The sequence below is a fragment of the Mauremys reevesii genome, linkage group 2 (assembly GCF_016161935.1).
Source record: "Mauremys reevesii isolate NIE-2019 linkage group 2, ASM1616193v1, whole genome shotgun sequence".
Taxonomy (NCBI): domain Eukaryota; kingdom Metazoa; phylum Chordata; order Testudines; family Geoemydidae; genus Mauremys; species Mauremys reevesii.
The window spans coordinates 266,650,648-266,668,990 of NC_052624.1; the positions used below are offsets into that span (position 1 = coordinate 266,650,648).

Here is an 18,343-nt window from a genome sequence, read left to right on the forward strand (position 1 = left end):
TGTCACTTAGAAATGCATTCAATATTGCGTGGGTGCTTGTGGAATGAGCTCGCAGCACCCTTTGAGAAGGCATAATCTGGGCTAATTTGTAGGCTGTCACGATACAGGAAGTTATTCACCCGGAGATCAGCTGTGAAGAGACCGCCTGACCCTTCATTCAGTCTGCATATGAAACAGACAAATGAGATGAGGAATGCAAAGGTTTCGTCCTCTCTAGATAAAAACCTAAAAATTTCTTGACATCCAATGTGTGAAGACATTGTTCCTCTGGTGTTGAATGCAGCTTAGGAAAGAATACTGGTAAATATATCACTTGATTCACGTGAAACTGAGTAATCACTTTGGATAAAAACTTAGGGCGCTGCTGCAGGGTTATTTTGTCTTTAGAAAACTCCTCCTAAGGGGTCTCCACCATCAGAGCCTACAACTCACCCAACCTCCTTGCAGATGTTAATGACATAAAGAAAGCAGTTTTTGACAGACTGGAGAAAAGAAGAAGTGGCCAGAGGCTCGAATGGAGGCCCCACAAGAGCTGCTGAGATAGCCTTAAGGTCTCAAAAAGAAATTGGCTCTTTAAGTGGCAGGTGGGGATGAGCGACTCCTTTCAAGAACCTTGCTGACATGGGGTTTGAAAACACCAATCTTCCATCGATGGGCAGATGAAATGCCAAAATCGCTCCCATGTGCACTCTCAATGAACTAAGCACAAGACCAGAAGACTGAAGGTGTAACAGGTATTCCAAGATATCCTAGATACAAGCCAGCTTCGGATTAACTTCTGGGCTAGCAACCATATTGAGAACCACTTCCACTTGACCAAAGAGGTAGCTCAGTGGAGGGCTTCCTACTATTGAGTAAGACTTGCTGGACCGCCACCGAACACTGTTCCTCCTCCTCTTCATGTAACCGTGCAACATCCATGCTGAGAGAGATGCAGGAAGCTGAGTGTGGGATGCAAAACCTGACCATGGTGCTGAATAAGGAGGTCAGAATGAAGAACATGAGATGTGGACAGCCGAACTGATAATGCAAGGAGGCTGGAGAACCAACAGTGTCTTGGCTACCCTGGAGCAATGAGAATGAGCTTGACACAGTCCAATTTCAGCTTGAGAATGACCTACAGGATGACTGGAATCGGAGGAAAGGCATACAGGAGTGCTGACTGCAGCTCAGGTGAAAATCATTGGTCAAGAAGCCTGGACTGAGACCCCCTCAAGAGCAAAACAGCCGGTGAACAGGCAGATTGTTGGGATGCGCTGAACTGCAAAAGTAGACTGCAGGGCATTGGGGTCCAGAGACCACTCATGATTAAAGGAGAAATTCCTGCTGGAGTGATCCACCAGGTGATTCTGGATCCCAGTAAGTGATCAGCCATGGGGGTAACGTTTTTCCCAGTGCAAAACTGTCAGAACCTGATCACCACCATGCTGGAGTTTGCTTCCTCCTGTCTGTTCATGTAATACACTGTGGTGGCATTGTTGGTAAGAATGTGCAATGCCGAGTCCCTGATGTGATCTCAAAGGGCCTGACAGTCATTGTAGATGGCACAAAGCTCCAGGACATAGATATGCAGAGAAGCTTCCCATTTTGACTATAGGTCTTGAACTTTCAGCAACACCCCCTCCCCCGTGTTCCACAACCTATTAAGAAAGCAACAACGACAATCGTCCTGGTCAGTTGGGACTGAGTGAAAGGAACGCCCTGGAACACATTGCCCTGAACATCCACCATTGTAAGGAGTCTAGGATCGGTGAAGGAAGTCGGACCAGCCTACCCAAAGGGATGACGGCTCAGATGATAGACCAACTTCAGCCACATCTGGAAAGACACAGGTGCAGCCTGGCATACTGATCTACCTGCGTGCATGCAGGCATATGGCCTAGCAACCTCAGAGGCACTCAGGCTGTGGTTGAGGGTTGAGACTGCAGCTCTAGACAGGTGGTGAATCACCGAGAATTGCTTGGTTGGCAGAAAAGCTCTCTAATTCATCATCTATCGGGGCCCCATTGAGCATAATTCTTTGAGCTGGAACCAACGTTGACTTCCACTGTTTAGGATGAGACCTAGGAGGCGTAGTATGATTTGTGTGATGTGGACAGAACAGAGGATTTCCTCTCTGGACTTGACCCACAGTAAACAATTGTCCAAATACAGGAAGACATGGATACCCCTCTTACACCGTCTTCCACTTGTGTTCCCCTTGTTATACACAGCTTATTGCTACTGCTGACTTCAGAAACTAATTCCAAATCCAACTCCCACTGAAATCAATCGGAGTCTTTTTAGTGACTACAAGACGACGTTGGATCAGTCCCTAATGCTGCAAAAATTGTTAGTTGTCCCTATAGGGCCAGCTCTAAGTAATGCAAATTTACGGATTTAGATAAGCCCAAGAAAAATGCAAAGTACAATTTCAAAAAGGAGAAAAATACTGAAAGACTCTTAGTAAGACAACTGTTTTCAATTTCCAGTATCATGGTTGAAGATCACCCTCTGATTCAATAGATTTAAGACTTAGTCAAGCAGCAGCAAAGAAGAATCCAATTTCCACCCATTTGAAAGATCAATATAATTTGTTATTAATCAATCATAAAAGTGCATGCAATGTGTTTGAAAGGGATTCAGGTAACAGGTTTACAAAAAAACAACACGAAGGATTTTTAGCTCTAGACTTTAAAAATTACACTGGCAATAAGAACAAATAATTATTTGGGCGTCACCCTGACGACAGATTGTGTGTTTAATGTAACTTCTCTCACAAGCATGGCATGATTTAACCAGTGCATATTAATCCCTTTCTAAAATAAACCTACAATTTAGCTACTACAAAAGAGATTTTTTTTTCCTTTTACAGTGTTCCAACTCGATGCAAAGAAAAGGAAAATTAAAAGAATGATTGTGGAGTTTCAAGATCACTGAGAATAGGTAGTATTTTAATTTTATTATTTTAATTAGAAATTAAAGTCTAGGCAGCTAGTGGAGACTAGACAACCATGAGGAGGCCACAGAAAGGACTACAACCAACCAGCCACCAGGGATACAGCACAGCACAGACTTACCCAGAGCCTCAGCTGGCGGGAAGGTGCGCATGATGAGAAATTGCAGGATACAAAATTGATACAAAAAGGAAAATAAAAAAGAAGTCAAACTGGTATTCCAGCATTCCTAGTGTTTATACATCAATATCAGCTCCAGGACAAGAGAGTGAGTCACTTCAGATTACACTACTTTCACTTCTTCATGTGCTGGTATCAAGGAAAAACTGCTAGCGTTGATTTACAACAGCTCATCAATAAACAAACCTCCCATTACATGCCAAGCAGTTACGTTTTAAAGGGAGTTTAACTTTAAATCCATTTAGTAATTTTTAAAATCAACATTGTTTAACTTACTGCAAGAACATAGTAGCTGATCCTAAAGAAAGCACATGCTATATATAGTTAATTCTCAGACTCATTAAGTTAATAAACAAGAATGAAGTGTATGTCCTTTTGTCTAACTTTCCCTGTCCCTCTGTTTAAAGCAACAGTGTTACATATAACAGTAGTTCAAGTCCTTGCAATGCTGACATTCTGCACTGATTGCTGCAGCACGCTCCAGGACACTTTCTGCTGCTGTTTTATAAGCTCAAGGTTGATGCAGTAAACAATAATGCCAGAAGGCTGCTACTGCGAAGGGGAAACGATCCCTCTGCAAGTTGGGATTTTAAACAAGATAAAAGGAAGGAGTATCAAAACAAGATTTCTGGTCAATGATTTCCCTAACACCTTTATTTTCATTTTGTCCCCAGCAGAGCTTACATGATAGAGGTGTGAGAAATAACATGTTCCTAGGTGTTTTTATTACAATTTTCTCCTAAAGTTTCTAAAAGTTGTTACTTCCAGTTTAGCAATAATCACTGTTCCAAGCCTGGTTGTACTGCAGTCAGCTCTATCTAAATTCCCACTGCTGGAGCCATAGGCGCCGACTCTGTGGGTGTTCCAGGGCTGGAGCACCCACGGGGAAAAATTAGCGGGTGCTTAGCACCCACCAGCAGCCAAACTCCCCCCACCTTCTCCTCTTCCTCCTCCTCCCCCGAGCGCATCGTGTCCCCGCTCCTCCGCCTACCTCCCAGTGCTTCCTGCCTGACCACCGCCAAACAGCTGTTTGGCGGCACTTTGGACTTTCCGAGAGGGAGGGGGGTGGAGCGGGGATGCGGCATGCTCAGGGGAGGGGGCAGAGAAGAGGTGGGACAGGGGCTGGGACTTGGGGGAAGGGGTGGAATGAGGGTGGGGCAAGGGCAGTGCAGGGGCGGGAAGAGGCAGGGCAGGGTCGAGCACTCACCGGGCAAAGGGGCAGTTGGTGCCTATGGTTGGAGCTGCATGCACTGCGGTAGCACATGTGCTTACTTTAAAGGGGAAAATCCTAGTATAGATCCATTCTAAAACTGGACCTGATCAGAGGTCCTTTACCTGCACGCAACTCCAGTGAGAGTTGACGAGAGCTTTCCGCACTAAGGACTGCAAAATTGAGCTAAGAGATTTTAAACAAAATGCTAATCTATTTAAGTATTTATATGGCTGCCATCACTATAATATTGGCATGCAATTATTTATTTTCTCCCTCAGAAATGGTGCCAGGTACATAATCATCCTTAATATTCTACAGCTGTGATAAAAATTCAGAAATTAAAATGTCAAAATCAACTGACAAAAGGAATCCTAAAAATGGGAGCATTTTATCTTGTCTAACAAAAAAAACAAAGAGTTTAAAGGGCTCCCAAAGCGACTTAATAAAAAGCAAATCTCAAATATATACACTAAAATTCTGAAGAGCAAGTTCTCAAGAACTGCTGAGTAACTCAAAAGTACAGAGAATCAGTATCTAAAGTAAATGCATTAGATTTGCTTTACCATTAGCCCTACATGTCATGAACTTGGACACTGGCTACTGATGGGATGAGAGATGTCCCCATTCAGGTATATTAAGTGTAAGTCGTGCTCTAAAGGGACTTTATTGCGTAGTTTAGATCCAAAATGCAGGTTCTGTATAAGTTTTATAAAATTTATTTGGGGGGAGAGGGATTTTTGACTATTAATTGCTTCTGCTCCCCAAAAAGATTTATCTATCTGAAAACACTTCAGATGTAATCATTTTCCCTTGCAGTGTTTGCAGCCCTTGGACTAACACAATGCTCCACAAAGACCCTGAAAGCAAAACCGACCCAACACAAATTAAGCAATAGTGAAATCTGAGTAGTCTAGCTAGATGTAATTAGATTTTATATTTTTTTTCAATTATAACCTATGATTTTAATTATTTTTTTTAAATATGATTTTTAGTTCAAATGTGCCTAACAATGTTAACTCACCCCAGCCCCCACCCCCTCAAATGTTTACACCTACAAAAATAGCTACGACAATTTACGCCAGCTGGGGACCTGGTCCCAATTCATCACAACACTTAAAGTACACACCTCGTTCTAAGCACATGCTTATGTGCTTTACTCAATCAGTTCCTATGCACACAGAGTACACAAAAGTGGGAAGGGCTGATTTTTTTGGTGCCAAAGAGATCAATGTGAAAAAGGAGAGCAATTTAAAGATGGAACATATGATTACATCCATTGGAAACAAACGAAAAATGTAGATCAATTAAAACATGCTTTTCCTATAGTCTTAATAAGTTTGTCATAAAGCAGCCACAAGAAATGACTGCAATGTACAAAAACAAAAAGATTCCCAAGAAAGTTGTAAAATCTCCATTTCCCTTTCCATAAAAGTTCTACCATTTTGCCAAATACCTTTTTGCAAACTCAGAAAAAGAAATCCTAAAATCATTCATTTAGTTTAGCGTTCTAGTGCTTCCCATTCATCTTAAAAGGAAACACATTTATCCCAATTAACACCACTGATTCCATAGGTATAATTTCTAATTACTGATCTCAAGAAAGTCCAAAAGTTGAGATTCCACATAGTCACATGGGACTGGAATATAGTCTACACAAAACAAAAAAAAGATGGACCAAATACATTTAACTCTCTTTGAATTCTAAGGGACGGGGATGAAGGATGCATTGTGTTGAGGCGGAAGATTATACTCAAATCTGTGGATCCAATGCTACCCATATAGTTTGTATCCAAAGCCAAGAGGGGTCTAACTTTCCAATTCAGTTATGGCAGAAATCTTGCTATGAAGCTAGCAAAATTCTGGCACCAAATCTTACCTTAAATTTAATCTAGATCCAGATCTCAGCACTGCCCCATTGACACATCTTGGACCATAAGGTTTGTTTAAAATATATTTGAGGAGTGGAAGGTGAAAGATTATCTTATTTGTTGTTTTATAGTTCTCAAAAGTGTGCTAGGAACATCACAGAAAACAAAACGGATAAGTTCCTGCTTAGAAAGGGCTCAATTTTAATGAGGGATGTAACAGACAAATGAGTTTAAGACTAGCAGGAAGTGGGAGGGGGGGAAGAACACACTGGTGATGGACACACTGGTATGAGTACATGGATATTCATTTGAAACTTACATGTGTCATGATGTCAAGATTTTTGGATTTTAAAGTTAATACATTTACTTGTTAGTTCCCCAGCCCTCTAGAGATTGTGGTTCCAATCCTGCTTCTATCTAGAATGGAATTAGCTTAGTGTTGTCAATGTAGCGCCTGGTAGAAGGTTTGACACTTAATTACCAAGCCCTACTTCAGTTTGTCACCACTAGAAGTTTCTGCTTATAAGACACTGCAGATTGATAGCAAGAATAATGCAGTCAGGACTGAGGCACAATATTTAGAAGGAAGCATAAAAACAGTTTTGCCTTCATGATGCCTGCTTTTAGCTAGACACGTATTTTAAGGACAACATCTTGATGCTTCAAGTCTGGGGATCAGAAGGCAGGGGATAGGGAGAAAAGAGAGCACATGACACATTTTCTTCTATGCTTCATTGTTTTTTCAAATGTTAGAGGAAGTAGCTACTCTCCTCTCCCTTGTGTGTGTGATCCACTGGGCTGACAGACTCAGGAATTCATTTTTTTCCACTTCCACTTAAGCTTTAGTTTATAGCTAGGTAGCTGTGTACCCATACTCAAGGTAGAGAGAGAGAGAAGGGACAAAGGTTTCCTAAGAAACATGGTGGACCCTGATTTCACTGTGTATTGGGTTGGCTATCTGGCTGGCTTCCTTTGCTCTTCTCATTTCCAACCTCCCTTGCTGCTCCCTTTGCCACTCATTTTGTCCTCAATTCCTACCTTAAAGAAATTTTGGATCCAAGTGATTCTTCAAGACAGAGACAACTCAGGGAGCTGAAGTGTCCCAAGAATGCATTGCACACCAGCATGGGCGACTCAGTAAGGATTCTGACAGCATATCCCAAGGTGTCAACATTTAGAAAGGGTGACTGGATTTTTAAACCAGTACCTATTCACAGTATTACCACCATGGAATCTGTGTCACGATGGAGACACTAATGCAAAAGGCCTTTTACTTTTCCCCTTTTAATCCTTTCACAAAATAAAATAAGACACCATATTGAGCTGATGATCTCTTGGCCAGCTCTAGTTCCTTTAAAAAAAATAAAATAAAAATAAAGGCAATACCCTCCACTGCACATCCTCCTGTACCTGGAGACAGAATAAGAGAACACACACATTAGTCACCTTGCTTAATGCATTTCTGGAAGATGCTCAGATACTACGGTGATAAGCCTGGTATAAGAAACTAGACAGAACAGCACTGAACATATCTCCATGCTCCAGCAGAGAAGGCATTAAGTGTTCCTTCTCCCCAGGTAGGGTGACCAGACAGCAAGTGTGAAAAATCAGGACAGGGGGTGGGGGGTAATAGGAGCCTATATAAGAAAAAGACCCCAAAATCAGGATTGTCCATATAAAATCAGGACATCTGGTCACCCTATCTCCAGGGAGTCTCTGCACCACTGAGTGAGCCAGCTGGCCTGGGAGAGAGCAAGGGATAACCCGCTAGGGGATAACCTCTGAGACAAAACTCATGTAAAGACAGTTCCATGGTCCCACACCGGACACGTTCTCTGTAACTCTCCATCTGAAGGATGCCATGCACTGCAGCGTTGCTCATGGTATCCAATGAAGAAGAACGGGGGACTGCAGGTGGTTGGGAGGGAAACAGCATACACTAGTTCGATAAAATTAAGACTGAAATCAGCCAAATTCTCAAACAAAGAGTAAGCAAAGCTAAGAACCTAAACCGAGATTATGATTTGATATTGGATTCTTCCCCAGAAGAACTCCTGATACCGGCAAAGACTGCTGGCCCCACTGTGCTAATCCCCTATTTTGCAGCCTTTTGCTGTTTTTTTTCCTTCCCCTCCATTCTTCCTTTAAATAGCTAGAGAAGCTTCAAGAGCAATTTATTTACTATAAAATAATTTAGTCATATGATCATCCATTAGAATACTTGTTCATAATCTCTGCTAACTCAGTGGTCAGAAAGGGAAGTTAGGGATGCCTTGGATAAAACATGAATTCATCTGAATCTCCGAGATGTAGAAAGTTAAGGAAACTCCACATCCCACCACTCACTTGGCTTGGCTCTACACTTCCAGGTTTCAGCCAGCATGGGAAGTGTAAGTTCCAACAGGGGACCTGTCCAAAGTGTATTTCCGACCCAGCTGATATCAGAGAGCACAGGACCAGGAAGTAAGGAGAGCCTGGTCCTGCAAGGTTTCCAGTCCAGTTTTGCAAGCGTACGGAGGCAGTAGTAAGAATATGAAATTTACAGGCTGGTGAGGTTTGTGCATCACTCAGCAGAGCTCAGGACCTCACTTTGTGTTACCACCACAGCCCTCTGACTTCAAGAAGGTGCGAATTTAAAATAAATTACTGACAAATCACCAATGGGGAACAAACCACTGTGAAAAAACACAGATTCTGCTACTAAACATTGTATCACTGGATTATGAGAGAAAGAGCTTGGGAATTTTGTTGGGGAGGAGGAGGAGGAAACTATTGTATTGCCTTTACCTCATCTTCTGGCTTTTTACTATTGCTAAGTGCACTCTCTGACAGTGACCAATACCTGCTTCCTACAGCTGTCATTTTATGAATCTTGTAACAAACAATGGGAAGTTTAGGAGACTATAAATTGTACAAGATGGGGGTGGAAAAAAGAGAACAGCATAATTTCCTGCTATAACTACTACAGAGTATTTGCATAATGGCTTTTCTATACTATTCCAAAACTTCCAGGAAATTTTGCATGTATAACACAGCACAAGTCATACAACATTATCAGTTCCTTAACATGAAAAAAAACACAAAAATATTCCATTTTAAAACCTCTCTCTGCTGATCAATTTTGTATACAGAGATTTTTCACACTCTTTTAAGGCATTTTAAAACAGACAGCAGCTTTTATGCTTTCTACTAGAACACCATGACAGGTACACATTAGATGTGACACTATATGGAATGATGGTTTCCACAGAACATCCTATAGCTAGGCAATTTTTGCCAATGAATCCTTCACAAAAGTATCTCAATGATAAAAGTATGGAGAAAGTTACCTTTCTTTGCTTTCTTCTGCAGTTTCAGCGTGTCTGATGACTTCTTTTTTATCTCTTGGCGGGCTTTTTTGTACTCTAAAAAACACAGTCTGTATATCAACACATTTGATACTTGGTTCAGTCTTTGTTTTACAAAAAAGACTCTGTTTTAAGACACTATAAATGTTCCCTAGACTAGAAATTTTAGCACAGCACACAGGGATATTCACTTTTAATCAGAACAGCTTAAAAATTAGACTGACATTTTGTAGTGTCTGTAGCTTTGGTTTTGGGTGAAATAGTGCTCACAGGGTACACCTACACGCCATAAAACACCTATAGCACTGAATCTGAGAGCCTGGGTCAGCTGATTCAGGCTCGTGGAGCTTGTGCGGTGGGGCTAAAATCGCAGTGGAGACGTTTGGGCTTGGGCTGGCTCCCGGGCTTTCAGACACTTCCCCCTGGCAGAGACTCAGAGCACAGGCTCTAGCCTGAGCCCAAATGTCTACACTGGAGTTTTATAGCCCAGCAGTCTGCACCCCATCAGCCCGAGTCAGCTAACGCCAGCCAACTGCTCCTGTGCCATGCAGTGTAGACGTATCCTCAATGGCCTTTTTTCCAAATAAACTAGGTCTTTACAGAAATATCAGTGAACACAACACAAAATGAGAGAACTAGCTTGATTCATGACTTATCCATTAATAGCAATGGAACACAGGAGGATTTTGACAGGCCTCTCAGAACATGTGTGTTCAAAAATTAGTATCCACTAACTGTAAAACAGAGAACACTATATTTACTATCCCCTTTGAAAGTCAGGGAAGGGATGTCATATCTAGAGCTAGGCAAAAATTTTGGCTGAAACTTTTTGAAAAAAAAAAAAAAAAAATTTTTTTTTAAATGCAGGTTCTGGTTGACCGACACATTTCGTGAATGTGTGTCAATTTCGGCAAATTGTTTTGGTCCCAGGTATGCAATCTCTCATCTGTTTTAACAGCAATACCACCTTGCTCTTATATACTATTTTCCATCAGTAGATCTCAAAGGGGTTTAATAGTGGAGGTCGGTATCATAATCCCAATTTTACAGATGGAAAAACTGAGGCATAGAAAAGGAAGTGACTTGCCCAACATCACCAGCAGGACAGTGGCAGGGCCAGCAACTGAACCCAAGTCTCCTGTGCCCCATTCCACTGCTCTATCCACTTGGCTGCACTGATCCCCAGCCTCCACTCTTCAGAGAACCCCACATTTAGGAGCCCAACTGATCCCTCCTGCCCACTGCTTCTCTCTGCTTAAATCTCCCCCAGGCATCTCTGTAGTTGCAAGAGTGAAGGACAGGCTGGAAATTCCTTCTGAGACTGTTGATGCTTCTATTAGGCCACAACATCAACTGGGTGCTAAGAGGCACTTCCTCCCACAGGGACCACTGTGCAGCCTCCACAGGAGTCTCAACTGCTCTCAGTCCAACAAGCCCGGGTCACTGCACAGCCACGATCTGAATGCTCAGAGCATTACTAGATCAGCAAGCATGACTCTGCTTTGTTCACGCAGACCCAAGGACTTGAATTTTAAAGGCTAACAGTATAACAAACAAGTTCAAACGGCTGTGTCAGAGGTCAACTGCACCCAATGCAACGCCTCATATGTCTGAAATTGTTTCCTGGCAACAGCCATGGCTCCAGCTGTGTGCAACTATCCCTCTCTCCCCACACTGTGCATTCTACGGGAGAGATCACCGCACCACGGAACAGCACTGCCACTCTCGCTCTGCTGAGTGGGAAGATGGCTTCTCCTGCCCTCTAACAGATGGTTTTCCAAGTTCTCTTTGAATATTTATCGCTCATATCCTATTGGATATAAACCAAAAAAGACTGAATGCTTTACAAGACTACATGATATCTGGAGAGCGGTCTGGCTAAGGCTTTCCTTAACATTACAGGTAGTCTGCAAATCCCCGGGCTGTCGAGTGGTGGGTGCCATATCCCCAGCAGAGTGCATGACAAGGCATCACGCAGCAAGAGCTTGCTGAGAAAAACACCGTGCCAGACTTAAATTTACAAGAGAAGATTCACCTAGGTTTAGTGATATGCTGAAAACAGCCCATTACAGACCCTTCAGCACCTAGCTTCAAAATTAAGCCTGTAAAGCTTGAAGAATTAGCTAACTATATTTGCTAAGTAGTTTTTTCAAAAACTAATGAGGAAAATTAGTATCGATCTTAAGCAAGTGTAATATGGTTTCCCCAATACCCAGTAAAAGGGGAAGTGCCGTGTTAGGAAGAAATCTTGCATTACAACCTTGTCCTATAATACTACAGTGTTCTTCCTCTATAACTACCTTTAGCATGGTCTTTATCCAGTTGATTGGCCACTTTCTTCCACTCTTCCATCTGTTCTTGAAGTGGGTTTATCAGACAGTCAATTAAAGCACTAATTTTGTTGAAAAAACACAAAGAGCAATCAAATCCTGCAGATGCCCTTATTTCTATATCCAGAGCCAAGGTCAATATTGGAGTATTTTACTCTGCTGCAACAGTTAATAGTGCCATGCAGTGCAAATATCTAAACTTGAAAGTGTTTAAGTGCCTGCTATACAATCAGGTGGTTAAATAGTTGTGACCCAAATTTCTCTGGTTGGATGAAAGCCAAAGATGAGACACTCAAAAAACCCACATAACAGGAGAACAAGAATTAGTGTGTAGAAGTTCAGGAGAGGTGTGGAATAGATTATAAACCAGAGGAGTGACCTGAAACAGGGCCAATGTAAACAATTAGATTTTTCATTTGTCACATGCTTGCCGTAGTCAGTGTTTGCAGAATGCTCTAGATTGATGTCCTGAAGACTAATGGCTTCTATTTATCCAAAAAGATTGTACAAAGACGTAATGCACAGGCAGAGCACAAACAGCAGCAGTGTAAGCGTCTATATTCTGCCCCATCCATGTGCCCCGATCCTCATCAGTGGGGACCATGGTGCTGGGGTAATTCAGTCTCTATGCCCACTGAATTCCTGGCATCTCTGCTGAGAGTGCTAAACAGGAGTTCCAATCGTGGTTGTGGATTCTGTTCACTAGGGACCTGGATTGAGACCAAACTCATTTAAAATAGGCTACTGACCAGCCAATTTTTGGTCACAGCTGACATGAACAGAATTCAAACCAGTAATTGAGAGATGACAGGACTACCCCCTTTTACCAATCTTCGGTCCCTCAAATTTACTCCATTAAAAAAAATGTATCTAGGTCAAAGAAATGGCAGGTCACGGTTTCCTCTTACCACTGGCAGAATATGCATTTTACTTCTGTGATAAAAGGTGTTGGAGTAAGCATATTGGCAGCTTTCTTCCTAACACACAACAAGATTGTGTTATCCTCCCCCACCTCACTATTTTTATGTTCTGTAGAAATCTACTGAAATGGGGGGCAGCGGAGGAGTTCAGTTCATGTCAGTTTGCTCCCAAACTTTCTTGGCTGCAAGTTATTCGGATTCCCATGCATTTGAAAAGACGGGGTGAAGTACTTGCTTTTACTTTAACTCAGTGACAACACAGAAATTCTAAGCCCAGTTCCCAACACCATGAATTGACTGAGCACTGCTGAGCTACACTAACTTTGATGATAGGAATTTCCAGCATTTAAAGCAGCTTGAGCTGGCAAGACCAATTCTCAGAATGAGCAGCTAAATCCCTGTTCCTCTCTATTTCTATGAAGTCCAATTTGTTGGGGGAGAGAAAAGAAAGCCTGTTCTTACTGACTTTAAGTCAGAGGTCAGCTGGAAGCCAACGCTGGTAAACAGCTTAACGTGCTCCTGAATGAAAGGGGCTGTGTAACAATTATGTTTTGACTGTAGTCTAGTAGCCAGTGAAGAGTGATTCCCAAGCTTTGGGCCAGGCTGCGTAATTGCTCACCTTGAAAACTGCCTGAGTTTGGACTCTATACTTCTGTGTCTCATGCACATTCTCGTCAGGGCGGACCCAATTTCTCTGGTACCACCTGAAAACGAAATACAAAAGAGTTAAAGAACAGGGATCTCTCGGATGTGAAACTCTCACTGTGATGTTGATGGAAGCTGAATTAAATATCACATTGTAAAATTAAGTCCCTAGTGTACTATTAACAGCAGAACTACTAAACAATATTTGACATTTAGGAAAAGAGATTTATTGCTGATCACCAGAAGCCCAGAACTGGATTAACAAAATGACAAAATAGTTTTCTCTCTAGAGGGCTTAGCGTGCCAAGAATGTGTAGAGAGGATCAACATACTCTCAACATTTTACTTGGAAGGGATCCAAACAGAGCACGAGAGCTGGGAGATCAGAGCTGGCTGTGTAGGAGGAAGAAGCAGGGTAGAGAGAGAAGAGAGAGAGTTGGGAGCAGTAACATAAACACTGATCAGGTCAGTGTCTAGAGAGACACTGTAATCCAAAGTCTTAAAACAACATATCCAGGACTTTTGACTAATTTCCTTTTGCCAGATTCTTCACAGCCAATATTGCAAAGTTTTTGGTATTTAAAACACCCATTTCAGCACAGATTACGCTCTCTCTTCCCAAACCCAATCCTGGATATAGAACACACATCGGTAGTCGTCATAGACCATGCATCTATCACTTCACAATATTGCCAGAAGATGGCACTGTTTATGTGCGCTACACTCCCCAGTCACTCATTTCAGTGCCTCCAAATGATAACTTCTCTTGACAGCAAATGATTAATTTTTAGGACTTTTTCTCCCCAAAGTACATTTTCTTTTAAAGAAAGCATTTGCCTGCTCTATAATTTAATTAAACAATCATCTTGGCCTTTTCTGTATTCAGTTAGCTCTTGTTTTGATAGCCATATGGCTCTAGCTATATGTAAGCTAAGCGGTAGCATCTCAGCAAACTTCTACACAAAGTCCTAACTAATTTGTTAAAAATATTCACTAGGGTTGTGTGAAACACCCATAACAGGTTTAAAACCTCAAAATGTAAAGTTGTTCATTTTGATTGTGATATTGATCTGATTTTGCAATATACTTTGAAATTTTGCGAGTTTTCCTAAAAACTAGACTGTTTAAGCAGAAAGTGTTTATTTTCAAGTGAAAAGCTCAATATGGTCAATATTTCAATTTGAAAATAAATTTTTACATTTAAAAAAAAATTGCCAAATTACACATTATGATGTTAAAATTATTTTCACAAATAGCAAAATTTTGGGCCCACCAAATGACCCAGAATGAAATTGCAAATATTTTGCACAAAATGCTGTGGGTTATTTTTTTTTGGTCTCTTATTATGGCAGAAGTCTTTTATTTACCCTTTTGAACATGTTCAGAATTAAATTCCTTTAAAGAATTAATTTAATAATGAACATACAGAAGTTTAAAGTTTTACTAACATTTATAAGAATGAAGGTGCTGTAGTATAACTAACAATTGTGCAAAAACAATGACTGAAGAAAGCTTGCAGACTTGAATGGGTCTTTATAGTTGAGGCAGTTCAGTGTTCTCTCGTTAGTACTGCAGTTCATACAAAAGTTGTTACTGCACATATAGCTGGGTACCAAAAAGTGGAAAAGTCAGACCCCTTGTCTCCCACAGTGAAAAATTATGTCTGCTACTGACAGCATCTTTCTTGTCCCACATGCTCAGTATGGTCTTATTCTTCATTCCCCCTAACAAAGAACTACCAGGCCATTAAAAAACAAGCAAAGAACAGAACGTCTTGTCCTAATGGAGGCAGATCTCCTACTGGGGATTTCAAGGAAGGTCTCTTAAGAAATGAGCGCTAAAACTTTCTCCACTGTCGTTAGTGGAGTAACTCACCATTCAAGATACAGTGAAATGCTGCATTATGCAAGAACTGGGGAAACTTGAATAGGAACACATGTATTCTAGGGTTTGTATAGGTTAATATTTATGCTTCCCTAACCCCACACCATGAGAAAAAGTAAGAGCCATTTAAGAACAGAAAATGGGAAATGGGGAACGTGTTTTGTAAAACGGGGAATAAGGGTCAGCTAAAATGAATAAGGGCACTAATAAAAACCGCCAGGAAGTACTATTATAACCCAAGTAGCAGTAACCAACCAACATAAATATGCACATTCAGCACACAAGGATATATATATATATATTATATATACACACACACACACACACACACACGACAAAACTGCATGAAACAAGGATTACATATTATTTCTGTTTATTAATAACAATAAAGCACATTTGCAGATTTTCAAAGTATTTACTATTAATTGCAACAAGCTCTTTCAGAGGTGTGAAAAAACTGGGTTTTTCCAGAAAAAAACACGAGTTTTGGGATGGAGGGACTTTTTTTTTTTTTTTTTTTTTAAACAATAGCCCCTACTCCCCCATCTTTTGAATTTCCATGTTCTTTGGAAGTATTTCTAGAATCGCAGTATATATTTAAAAGGTTTTTTTTAATACCATAAACATTAGGTGTAAATTTCGATCTATGAATGAAAATTATCGTAAAAAGTTAAAAAACAGGGAAGTGATGAGCAGATCCAAGTTTTTGTATGCCTGTTAGGAAACAAAGTCTAGAACTGTTATAGAAGCCTAGAAGGGAAGAAGAATAGGTAGAGTCAAAGGTCAAAGGCCGGACCAGCACATGAAATTAAATGTCAGTGAATATTAAAGAGAAGAGACTGGGAGAAGTTGTCAATAGTTAGCATGAGGCTTAGTTTGTTAAAATCTTGCTGTGAGTGGGTAGGGAATCTGATAATATGATTGTGACGGGGTGGACCTGGCTCTCAGGGTCCCTGCAGGAGGCATCGCAGCCCTGCCACACCCCAGCCCAGAAAAGGGCAGTGGAGAGGGTCCTCCAAGCTGCCTAGAGTGGCTGTATGGGAGACAGTCAATCAGAAAGGGGCTGCAGGGAGCAGCCAATCAGGACCCAGCAGGCTAGTATAAGAAAAGTTGCAGGGCCAGAGTGAGATCAGTTCCTTGCTAGAGCTGGAGGAGAATGGACCATGTGCTTGGCTAGCTGAGGGAGCTACAGGACCTAGGACAGAGCAGTGCTGGGAGAGGCTGGGGGGAACATGAAGGAACAAGGCTGGCTGCTGGGACTCAACCAGGACAAGGCCCTGAGATAAGGGTGAAGAATGTTCTGGGGCCATGGGCAAGTGGCCCAGGGAACTGTAGCACTGACAGCTTACTTAAAAGCGGATGGCTGCTATCTACAGGGTTCCTGGACTGGGACCCAGAATAGAGGGCGGGGCCGGGTCAGCCCCACCAGCCACTGGGAAAGTGGCCTGGACTTTGATACACACCAGGAGAGGAACTGAACTCTTTTAGTGGCCCAGATGAAGAGCTGAGGCCAGAAAGGCCCAGAGGGAGCAAAGACATTGCCTCCAGGGAGGGAGCTCTGGGGCACTGCTCCATACCGGAGAGGGGACAATTTGAGAGAGGCCAGAAGGGGCTGAAAGGCAGTTTGAACCAGGGTACTACAATAGGCCCTGCTGGACTGATTGAAGAGTGAGCCCAGAGATAGGGCTGCAGATAAAGGGACCTGAGATGGGCCCCCTGTTGGACTTCTATCCAGGATGGGGTTTGATTGAACTCACATACAGACTGTGTGTGACTTGGCCGGAGGGCTGGATCGCTGAAGACTCACCACAGAGCAGAGAGAAAGTGCAGGCGCGCACACTGCCAGGAGAGCGCTCGTGAAAGGTGAGTGCACCCCATTACAATGATGCTGTATAATGTCAGTTAGCTTAATCTTATTTTTCTCTGTTCAGAGTGTTGAATTCACCAAGCAATTTCTCACTCTAAGTGGTAAATGTGAAATTTGCTGATCAGTACCGCAAAATGAGTGATTAATGTTTAAGTCATTTCCAAACAGCACACAAATGTATCTGACTCAGCTCGTCTAAAACCAAAGGAAGTGTTAGGAAACAAGTGACTGCCAAAAGTTGCTAAGTAACAAAAGAGAAAGGATTCATGCTCATATAATAAAGCACAAAGAATTGTTTTCTTCAGAACCTTCAAGATCAAATGTGCTACTGAATGAAAATGTATGCATAAATGGAAGCGCAGAGGGACACCGAGTCTGATGATCCCAGAAACGAGACATTTGCAGTGGCACACTCAGTATCAAAATATAGCTGCAAAGATTATTTAAGTCGCAGATCCAGACCTTCCAGCAGCTCATCATCTTCATTCCAGGGTAACAATGCTATGGGACCATTAAAAAAAACCCAACAGTTGCATATAGCAACTTGCCATAAACAATTACAGTGCTGTTTGATGCAGACCGTGGTGATCTTTGTTGTATTCCTCAAAGCCTTCTCATTTGCAGGCTGCTGCCATCTCAACACAGCAGGCAGCTAATGGATACACAGTCAATCAGTCCATAGAGGGGTGCAGGTGGCAAGCATGCACTGAAAAAGCTGTTCTGTATGAGCAGGCTTCTGCTGCAGCAAAAAACAAAAACAAACCTGGGGTTCATTCAAAGCATAGTGCGACAACAAAGTCACTCTGCATTTCAAATTCCCATTTAAAAGCTAATGGTGTTGAAGTATAATTAAGTGTATGAGACTGAACTGCTGGAAGAGACAATTGGATTTTTAATCTTGACACGCTTTTGATCAGAAAAGCCAGAAAACCCCCTAAATATGTCTGTAAATACCTATCCAAGTGAGAAGGCACGCTGTGTTTATAGGTTTCAGAGTGGTAGCCGTGTTAGTCTGTATCAGCAAAAAGAACGAGTACTTGTGGCACCTTAGAAACTAACACATTTATTTGGACATAAGCTTTCGTGGGCTAAAATCCACTTCATCAGATGCATGGAGTAGAAAATACAATATATACACAGGGAACTGAAAAGA

General features: G+C 41.8%; 1 protein-coding gene across 19 annotated transcripts in view; it reads right to left on the reverse strand.

Moving 5' to 3' along the window:
* The window catches only part of MTSS1 (MTSS I-BAR domain containing 1), a 176,106-nt gene that overhangs the window by 33,619 nt on the left and 124,144 nt on the right, over positions 1-18,343 (reverse strand). For 11 of the 19 annotated variants that reach the window (XM_039522477.1, XM_039522476.1, XM_039522488.1 and 8 more), the window contains 4 exons: positions 13,414-13,498; positions 11,845-11,936; positions 9,527-9,601; positions 3,060-3,071 (listed from right to left, as the gene is read on the reverse strand). In XM_039522477.1, coding sequence (XP_039378411.1) covers positions 3,060-3,071; positions 9,527-9,601; positions 11,845-11,936; positions 13,414-13,498 — 264 coding nt within the window. The remainder of the gene's footprint in view (positions 1-3,059; positions 3,072-9,526; positions 9,602-11,844; positions 11,937-13,413; positions 13,499-18,343) is intronic. The other 8 variants (XM_039522490.1, XM_039522489.1, XM_039522494.1 and 5 more) reach the window with 1 other exon arrangement.